At 33.0% G+C, this 10,268-nt stretch overlaps 1 protein-coding gene and 1 non-coding gene across 5 annotated transcripts; one reads left to right on the plus strand and one right to left on the minus strand.

The window, feature by feature from the left end:
- Nucleotides 1-1,529: 1,529 nt before the first annotated feature.
- On the minus strand, nucleotides 1,530-10,268 carry LOC108370748 (actin-binding protein IPP). 4 transcript variants are annotated; one of them, XM_017626141.1, is made up of 6 exons: nucleotides 9,803-10,268; nucleotides 8,761-9,283; nucleotides 5,675-5,866; nucleotides 3,695-4,536; nucleotides 3,348-3,603; nucleotides 1,530-3,272 (listed from the first exon to the last, which is right to left on the minus strand). In XM_017626141.1, the coding sequence occupies exons 2-6, from the start codon at nucleotides 9,226-9,228 to the stop codon at nucleotides 3,138-3,140; spliced, it is 1,893 nt and encodes a 630-aa protein (XP_017481630.1). In that variant the 5' UTR covers nucleotides 9,229-9,283; nucleotides 9,803-10,268; the 3' UTR covers nucleotides 1,530-3,137. The 4 variants fall into 4 exon arrangements, with proteins under 4 accessions (XP_017481630.1, XP_017481629.1, XP_017481631.1 ...); XM_017626140.1 differs by having other exon boundaries at nucleotides 9,788-10,267; XM_017626142.1 differs by lacking the exon at nucleotides 9,803-10,268 and adding an exon at nucleotides 9,519-9,768.
- Nucleotides 4,921-4,993, plus strand: TRNAV-CAC (transfer RNA valine (anticodon CAC)). Its single transcript has one exon. It is a non-coding gene; the product is annotated as a tRNA-Val (tRNA).

Genomic DNA, 10,268 nt, shown 5'->3' on the forward strand with positions numbered 1-10,268 from the left:
GTTTTATTAAATTGAAATTAAACACATTAATTTTAATTTTACATCTTATGCACATGTTTATTATAAGTATGTATGTTTTTACTGGTAACTTACAGCTAGTGATAATTATAATACTTATATTAAGTGTTTGTTTACTGCGTTCTGTTGTTTGGTACATTTTATGTGGCAATAAATTTTATTGATTAATTATACGTTTTATAGAATATACTACTTATCAGCATGTTTATTAACTACATATTACAATTCATAACAAATAATCAATTAAAATAAGTCGTATGGTTTTTTTTTTAATTTTGATTAACAAAAGCTGTTGATTATTTTATTTATTAAGCTGTAGACCTTTTACTGTAAGGGCAAAGGCAAAAAGAATCGTAATACTTAAAAAAAAAAAAANATAAGTCGTATGGTTTTTTTTTTTTTAATTTTGATTAACAAAAGCTGTTTATTTTATTTATTAAGCTGTAGACCTTTTACTGTAAGGGCAAAGGCAAAAAGAATCGTAATACTTAAAAAAAAAAATAGCACAAATATAGATATGTACATACATAAGTGGTCGAAATAATTATAGCCGCACCACATTTTGTCAAGTTTTAACATATTATTTTTATTGTTATTTAATTTCGAAATTTAATTAAAAAAGTTAGAAATTTTCACGAGTTTTTTGAATTTCTTTTTAATATTGCACAAAGTTTGAAACTTGGATTTACACGGGTTTTGTTANAAGAAATTTTTACGAGTTTTTTGAATTTCTTTTTAATATTGCACAAAGTTTAAAACTTGGATTTACACGGGTTTGGTTAAAGCATGAAGTATATTTTTATAAAAAAATAACCAAAACTAAATAACAACAAAAATAATATATTAAAACTTGTCAAAATGTGGCGAGGCTATATTTTTTTTGACCAATGTATGCACATTAGGGTGGTCCAAAATAAGTAAAGTGGGAATTTTAATGCTCCCACCCTTGGGATTTTTCTATATCAAAAAAATATACCCGTTTTTTATTTTGAAATAAAAAAAATATTTAGAGGTCGCTCAAAGCGTTCAAAGTTCTCCATGTATTTTTTATGAAGAAAAAAAAGCAATTCTTCGTAGAAATTGTGTAAAATTCCTGAAAATCAACCAAAAAAATGCAATGGGGGACCCATGAAAAATCGTTAGTACTAGAACATGGCAAAATAAACAATTGGGTATTATTATTGGAAGTCTCCTGAAAAGAAACAAAGTTTTCTGATCCAAAAATATTGATTTTCAATAATTCTATACCGTTTCTACGAAATAGTGTGGTTGTTCACGCTTGCCTGGTTATCAGGTTATCTGGTTATGTGGTTATATTTTTTATTCAGGTTACAATTTTTAACCAGATAACCTGGCAAGTATGAACAACGACATTGGTTTTTCCCCATATTAAATACATGGAATACTATGAGCGCTTTGAGCGACCTCTTAAATATTTTTTGATCTCGAAATAAAAAAACGGGTATATTTTTTCGCTATAGAATAATTCTAGGAGGTGAGAGCATTAAAAAAGGACTATATGCATTTTTGGACCACCCTAATCTACATACATGCATATAATTTATATGAGAAGTATGTATGTATCTTGCAGAGTTTTTTCAATCGTTTTAAAAAGTTGTCATTTAATATACACTGTCAATTAAAACCGAGAGCATTTACCAAATTTATTATTTACAGTAGCATAACTTTCTTAATAATAAGCGGATTGCTTTGAAATTTTCAGCAATTGGCCCTTGATATCCAAGGAATAAAGCCTAGTATACAGAAAAGCTAAGCTTAAACAAGAAATAAGCGATTCATAACAAAAACATAAGGCAACTCTATTCACCCATATTTGAACTTTTCTGTTTTGTGATTTTTGAAGGTTGATACCCACAGGATTGTGCAACTCCTCTGTTTGTAATCATAATTTTCATAAGTCCGAGAATGCTCTCTACTGAGTTTTCTATGATTTCGCTTGAAATATTATCCCATTATAATTTTACTCGCATCCAACGTACTTCTATGTTACTCGCACAAAGTCCAGATCTCAACGCCATCGAAAAATTTTGCGCTGTGGTCAAGAGCCTTCTCGGACTTATGATAATTGCGATTACAAACAGGGGAGTCTCCACAATCCTGTTGGTATCAACCTTAAAAAGTCCCGAAACAGAAAAGTTCAAAACTGAGTGAATACAGTTGCCTTAGGCTTTTGCTGCGAATCGATTTTTTCTTGTTTACGCTTAGCTTTTCTATATACTAGGCTTAATTCTTTGGATAATAAGAACCAATTGCTGAAAATTTCAACGCAATCTGCTTATTATTAAAAAGCTATGTTACTGTAAGTAATAAAATGTAAATGCACTCGGGTTTGGTTGCCAGTGTATGTACATACATACATACATACAAATTCTTTAGATTTTTGTGTTTCTTAACTACAATATATTAGACACGTCACATCTTTTAATAACATCAGCTATCAGTATATACTATAGAATTAACATGTACGTCATGCGGTTTAAGGAAAATTTTACTGATATTTTTATCGATTTATTAGTTTTTCATTTCGAGTTGCATGTTTTGACATATGCATGTTTTGACATATGCATGTTTTGACATATTCATTTAAATTATTATAAATGGAAGCCTTTAATGCCAACTCTAATAAAAAATATTTTTTTCGAGATTTGCGTAATCGCACACTCAAGTGAACTTTTTAACGGTCTTAAAACTAAAGGTTTCACTATCAGAAATAAGTTTTTATAAAATCAGGCCTTTGGTTTAAAAAAAGTTTGAACTGAAATATCAAATGACATTGTAGACGTATGTATATGTTTAAAAGCGCGAGGTTAATTTGAGTTCATTGACATGTTTTGTGCAGTTTTTCTACAAAAAAAAAAAAAAATAATAAACAGGAGTAGGGTTTTTATAAAATGCAAATACCCAATTTAGTACAGTGTTTATGAAAAAAATTTATGAGCATATTTGATGGGGGCGAAAAAGTTCGAAAAAGGTGTAAGCTTAATTTTACAGATACAGATAGTAAACGTTTTGAAGACAGTTTCATAATTTTGAAGTACAACAATACAAATCCAGTTGTTATTGCCCACAATTGTCACGGAGATATGCATGGACCGACGTTAAACAACAACAGCGCCAGCCTCCGAGCGCCCTACGGGTAAATCGGGACAATTCTTCCAAGTATCAGTCAACGGATCGTACGCTTCCACGGCGTTGATTGTAATATGAGCGCGATAAAAATTATCTTCGCATGGCTGCATTGGGGAAAATTAAACAAATGTTGGAAAACTTGTGTTCATTGTGAATAAAAAAAAAAATGATTAACTCACTTGATCCCCACCAGCCACATAGAGGAGGCCATCTGCGGCTGCTACAGCGGGAATAGCTCGTGGCACCGACATCGAGCAGACACTTTCCCATTTGTTTTCATCGAAGCTATAACGCTCAACGGTACTCAACACATCTTGGGAGCTACTGTTACCACCCACAACGTAAAGATAACGATTGAGAATAGCGACGCCCATTTGACAGCGTGCCGTGCGCATTCGCGCCATCGGTTGCCAATCTTGAGTTATTGGATTAAAACTGTTAAAGAGAAGTATATTATGATTGAGCCAGTGAAATTTGAATGCACCTTCCACATCTTAATGTCGGAATGCAAGATTACCTTACTTACCTTATTAAATCTGGCAAATGGCGACTGGAAGTTGTGCACCCACCTACAATGTAAATAAGCCCTTCGAAACTGACTACGCCCATGCTAAAACGCGGTTCTGGTAAATCGCCCAACTTGTTCCAGGCATCCTTTTCTGGATCGTAACATTCAATGGAACCGCCTATATCATCGCCTAACCAGCCGCCCACCGCCAGCAGTGTTCCACCGATTGTGCACAAGCCAAATTCACAACGAGGCACAATCATTGGTGCAATGGGTGTCCAGGCATCGGTTTGCGGATCATATACCTCACCATTAGCAAGGATTTGTGAGCCCCGCTCACCGCCAATTACGTATATTTTGCCATTTAACGCCGCCACGCCAGGTAAAATGCGACCGATTTCCATGGGTGCCGTTTCTGACCACTCACGTCTAAAGATATCGAATTTCGCAACTGTTTCGAAAATGCAATCGGATGGTGTCCAATCACGCTGAGACTCACGTCTGGAGCCACCAATAATATAAATATTCTTTTTGGCTTGTTGGCGTGGACAAACGCGCAGTGGCACCAATTGACCTCGCTTCGATGCGATGTCGCGACAAATGGAACGCAAGGCAATTTTAACTGACATATCCCGACAGTCTTTCAAAGCCTGATCGATTACTTTGACGGGAACGAGAGCTAGCCGCACATGCGACAATGTATCGAAGACATAACAGCGACGTTGGGTAACATCATGCTTTATCCATCGCAAAGCTGCTTGGAAAACTTGGGACTCCGAATCGACACGCAGCTGCTCAGAAGTGAGCAACTGAGCCAGCAGAGTTTGTGGTGTGTCTAAGAATTCGTCTTCAAGGGTTATCTGTGAAGAAAGGGATAACGATGTAGTGCTTTTCAAATCAAAATTATGAAATGTAGATCTACAAATTTTGGAAAATTTATTAATAGAATGAACAAATCTCTGTATTAAAATTATGCACTCCAAATCGAAATTTAAATTTATTCGTATCAGCTTTCTGTGGTGCGAATTTCCAACAATAGCTTCGACCACCTCCAACTCCTAAAGGGAAATTATTAAAAAAAAAATCTTATAAAAATGCAAAACACCCAATATGTCCATCCTTAANTCAACTCCTAAAGGGAAATTATTAAAAAAAAAAATCTTATAAAAATGCAAAAGACCCAATATGTCCATCCTTAAAAAAATCAAAGTTGAAATGCATAAAATGTCAGCCGGCACTCACCGGTTTCCGTAGTGTAGTGGTTATCACGTGTGCTTCACACGCACAAGGTCGCCGGTTCGAACCCGGCCGGAAACAATTGAATTACGCAAAATAGCGGAAATTTTTTTCTTCTGTTTGCAGCCTTTTAAATTTAATTTTAACCTAATAATATTATAATTAGTTGCCATTGTTAATTATAATGATTATTTGCATTTTCTCATAATCCGAAAAAGGTGTTCTTACATGATCAGCAAATACTATATCGTATGTGACGATTCGAGCCCAGTATTTGTCTTTAACAAAAGTAACCGGAAATAATTAAGAAAGTAATTACTCGTACCATAATTTGTGTTGCAATTTAAATGATTTTTGAATCCATCCAATTATTTTTAACCGCCTTCAAAAAAAGGAGGAGGCTATCAATTCGTTGGAATATTATTTTTTATGTTACGCGCATAACTTTTGACCACGTACACCGATTTCTATAATTCTTTTTTTTTTAAATAAAGGTGATACCTCACAGGTGTTCCCATACTAATTTGGTTAAGATCCGATTTGTGAATCATGAAGAGATTAACGGTAATCTTAAATTTTTATACGGGATTCAATCGGGTTTTGTTTTTTTCTTAAAAATTAATTGTTTTTAGAAAAATTCGTATTGTTGAAAGAAGTGTTTTGTTATGAATAAAATTTTATTTTTTGTTTGAATAATAATTCATTCAAAAACGACCATCCCTGCTTAGAAGTACACATTAACATATACAAACAAAAACTTACCGCCGGAAAATTAGAGTGGACATAGTTCAAAGCGCTCTTCTTTAATGTTTCACAATTATGAGCTTCTGCGAAGCGTAAAATACCCAATGCGTTGGTGGAGTGCAGTTCACGGCAAAGAAAATCGCAACAGCCATCCACAACTTCCGGTAGCTGTAGCATATCTGCTGCAGCTAGCAGCTCCTGTACATTTGACTACAAAGTAAAATAAGAGTTTCTTAATTATATAGAGTTATACAAACAAAAATAAATTTAAAAATACATAGATATGTATTTATGAAAGAAAAAAATTGAGTGTTAATTTTAACACTTTATCGAGAAAAATATTTTGGTGTTAACCCGCTAGAAACCAGCTAAATCGCGCTTCTTGCTATAACATTCTTATTTGATGTCAAATTTTTTCACTAATTTTGGGAATACTAAAAATTTTGCTAAACAATTTTAAGATGTTAAAATGCAGTAAAACCCGTCACTTTAGCAATTGCTAACTTTTGCGCTTTGATGAATAATTATGTTAAGTAACTTTCTGATTCGAAAGAATCGCTCCCGACTTTTTGATTAATAAAGATTATTGCTAATTAAAATTTATTCCACGATTAATCGGACATCTCTAAAATAAACATAAGTTGCAAACAATATCATTTTGAAATCCAGATTAAAAAATTGAAATTTTCATTAAAATTTGTCGAATTTTGTATAAAGTTTGAAGTTACATACATACATATATGCACACTGTTCCTGAATTAGTTAAAAGTTCACTAAAACGTACGACGAAAATTGAAAATGCAACTTTGTTCGTTATCACCTACGTAACCGAAATCCATTTTCACTAAAATCGTATCAGCTTATTTTTGCGTAATATTGACATTCAAGAATTGCAAAATTATAAAAATTTCAGAACAAACTTTTGCTCTCGTATTTTTTTTAATCCATGGGATATAATTAAGATAACAGTTATAAGTAACTATCTGAACAGCCCTTGGCTCGTTACCACATAGTTCGAATTTGTTAAACCTGCAATAAAATGAATAAAACAAGTAAAGCTTTCGTTAAAATTACTAAAAGCCAAATAGTGAAAGGAAAGCTCTAATGAAAACTTAACTTATTATATTTTATTCATTTTGGTGCAGTTTTAACAAAATTTTCTTAGTAAAAAATCTTTTGTTACACTATTTTACTTTATTCTTTTGATTGTACATACATGTTAAATAAAAGCTTCTTAAAAAAAAATATTTTTTTTTATATTATTTTATTTAACATTTTTTATTACTTTTGAAAGTTGAGCGCATCTTGTGTTTAAAGAACTTTTTATTAAACAAGTAATTTTTAAGCAAAAAACACATCCGACTTTAATTCTCATATACAAATTTAAGAGTACCGTTAATTTTTTCATGATCCAATGATCGGATATAAACCAAATTACGGAACGACCCGCGAGGTGCCATCTTTCCGACCAAAAAAAGAATTATAGAAATAAGTTCACGTGGTCCAAAGTTATGCGATAGCATATATAAAAGAAGAAAAATCCTACGAATTGATAACCTCCCGCTTTTTTGAAGTCGGTTAAAAATGTTTGAGTTCTTTGTTTTATATAAAAATTGTATTTATTTATTACATACTGTACATAAAACTTGCATAAATGTATTTAGAGCATATTATCTGAAGCGAATTTTCAGTATTTTCTGGTGATATATCTATAGAAGTATAAACCCCTCCCAAAATATATTCCTGGGTGCGCCCCTGAGATCAAAGCATTTTTCAGTCAATTGAACAAATTCGACTTTCTTTTTTCCCAACAGTATTTTTCTTCCACATGGTGCAGATACTTTTTTTATGTTTTCTTCATGACTTAGGTAATACGACATGGTGTATTGTATATTTGTAAATAAAACTCAACTTGCCTACACACAATTTCAGTCCCGGATTGTATTACACAATTACTTATTTAATCAGAACGTATTGAAACGCTAACAATATTTATTAAAAATAAATTAAAACAAGAAATACATTATTAACGATTTCTCTGCAAAAGAATTATGTGTTAAAGAGCCAAGGGCTGTTCAGATAGTTACTTATAACTGTTATCTTAATTATACCCAACGAATTAAAAAAAAATATGAGAACATAAATTTGTTGTGAAATTTTTATAATTCTTGAACGTCAATATTTCGCAAAAAAAGGCTGATACGATTTTGGTGAAATTGGATTTTGGTTACGTAGGTGATAACGAACCAAGTTGCATTTTCAATTTTTGTTGTTGTTGTTGTTGTAGCGGCACTACTAAGCCCCGCCTGTTTCGGGTCAACTTTTAATCATTATCGTCAAGCTCAACTAAAGAGCGAAATACACCACACAAGCGGCTTGTCAAACATTTTTCAAACCTACTTTTCCCATTTCGCCATACACCATGCAAACATGACTCGTTCAAGCAAAGAATTTTAGTTTTCTTCCACTTCGCAATGCTAAATATTATGGTTTTCTTTCATTTTCCTCTCTTACGTCCTTACTCGGTGAAAATTTCGTTGCGAACGAGGCGATTTTGCTATACACAACGCAAGCGGTTTCATCAAACATCAACATGGCGGCCAGAAAATCAAAAAATTTTGATTTTTGCTCAAATTTCCCTCAAGCGGTTTGTCAAACCTTCAAACACCCCCATACACAGCACAAATTGCTTGAAGCAAAGGGAAATTTCGCTTGGTTTGTCAAACCGCTTGTGTGGTGTATTTCGCTCTTTACGGTAGGTCGTACGTTTTAGTGAACTTTTAACTAATTCAGGAACAGTGTGTATGGTTTTGGTTAAAGCATGGACGGTATATTTATAGAAAAATAACAAAACAAAATTTACCTCGAAAAACATTAGAAATAGATATTTAAAAAATCAACACATGGTCACTTGTTTGAGTCACTGCAAGTATATATATACATAAAACCTCTCCTCCATATAAGATTTTTAAGGAAAAAAGTTTAAATCCGTTGAGCTTTGAATTAAAAAAAAAATGGCGCTTATAAAGTTTAAATTAATAATGCAAATTTACTTGTACATACATACGTATATGCATATAGGTACGGAAGAGTTTATTACAAACCTGTGTAATTTCACAGCGCCCTGTGTATATGAAATCCAGCAGAATGCTCAAAATTTCACCATCTATAGTGTGCAATACTACAGATTTCTGATTTACTTCATTTAAACCAAGCTCTGGCCGGAACATTGCCTCAAAGTAGGCGCTGGCTGCACTTAAGACTGCACGATGAGCATTGAATGTAATGCCACCAGCAACTATTTCCACATCGCAAAAACGAGATTCTGCCCGCAGTTGATTTAAATTAGCCAACACTTTGAATGGAAATTGTGCGTTGCTATAACAAGGTAGAGTATTGCGTTGTGCACCCGCATTGCTCATAGCGCCGCATGCGTCAGTTATGGTTGATGCTGCCGCTGAGGCAGCTGTTGATGTATTACTTTCACCATCCCCAGCGTTAGTGGTACTATTACCATTATGACAGTTTGCATTGAATTCGTTGTGCGGCGAGTAGGTCTTCAATGGTGGCATTGCAATGCTATTTGTAGACTTACGCCGTTTATTTGTAGTGATTATGCGCTTTATCCTAGACAAATTAAATTTTATTAACTTATTAAAATTGATGTTATCTAAATTTGAAAATATTTATCCAGAAATGTATTTTTACTTATCCATATCTAGAATCAAAGTAGTCGATGAAAGAAATTATGCTTGCCTTTCCTTAGCTTGCATCACTACAATACTTTATACATAAATAATATGGATAAGTAATACATATAATAAGTGCAACGCTTCATTCAACGCCCCAATATACTCTTTACCTCCGCCACCATAGCACTACAATTACATTTAATTAAGTTTAATTGATGCAGTTGCCCGAAAGCACTATGAAATACCACAAAATTTGGCATTGTGAATTATAATTTTTTAGTGGCCTCAGCAGTATGAAAAAGATTGTAGGAATTGGGTGGTGGGCGGTTGGTAGTGTATATAGACAAAAAAGCGATAATAATGCGTAGAGAATGTCCGTGCGCGTTTACGGAACAAATAATGAGCAATTCTTCGCACTTTACTTGTAACGTTAACTTACTCCACTTGTGCTTACGTTGGTTTTTTAAATATTCTTAATTTCAATCTTTTTCAACAAATACAACTCTTTAAAAAAAAATTGTTTTATTCACTGTTAAACGCCCATTGCATTTTTATCGTGATTTCACTTTTGACAACTGCATAGGGATACCAATTTTGCGATTTTTGGAATTACTTGTACTTTCTCTGCTAAATATGTATCGACGCATGTTTGTATATGCGTGTAAATGTGACCCTTCGAAAGCGTAAATTTTTTAATATTACATAAATTTTTATAAATGTAGCCTTTCTCGTTTTACGAAAATCTTAAAATTTTTCATTTTCTTCGGAGTGCAACTCAGTGTTAACAGTGTTGCCAGCTTATCTATTTTTCTTTAGATTAAAGTTATTCTGGTCCATTAGCGGAAAAAAGTAGGGATTAAATATAAAAACTTATTTTTTTTTGTTCTGAGAAGAAACAATAAATAGTCTAAAGTGTTAGT

This window comes from Rhagoletis zephyria, unplaced genomic scaffold (genome assembly GCF_001687245.7).
Source record: "Rhagoletis zephyria isolate East Lansing unplaced genomic scaffold, Rhagoletis_zephyria_1.1 Rzeph_scaffold_04459, whole genome shotgun sequence".
Lineage (NCBI taxonomy): Eukaryota > Metazoa > Arthropoda > Insecta > Diptera > Tephritidae > Rhagoletis > Rhagoletis zephyria.

Bases quoted from the DNA above. Each gene is read 5' to 3' on its own strand.
- LOC108370748 (XM_017626139.1), bottom strand. The intron at 5,867-8,760 runs GTTTGTAATAAA...TTTACTTTGTAG, and splicing joins GGCGCTGTGAAATTACACAG to TCAAATGTACAGGAGCTGCT. The intron at 3,604-3,694 runs GTAAGTAAGGTA...TCTCTTTAACAG, and splicing joins CATTTGCCAGATTTAATAAG to TTTTAATCCAATAACTCAAG.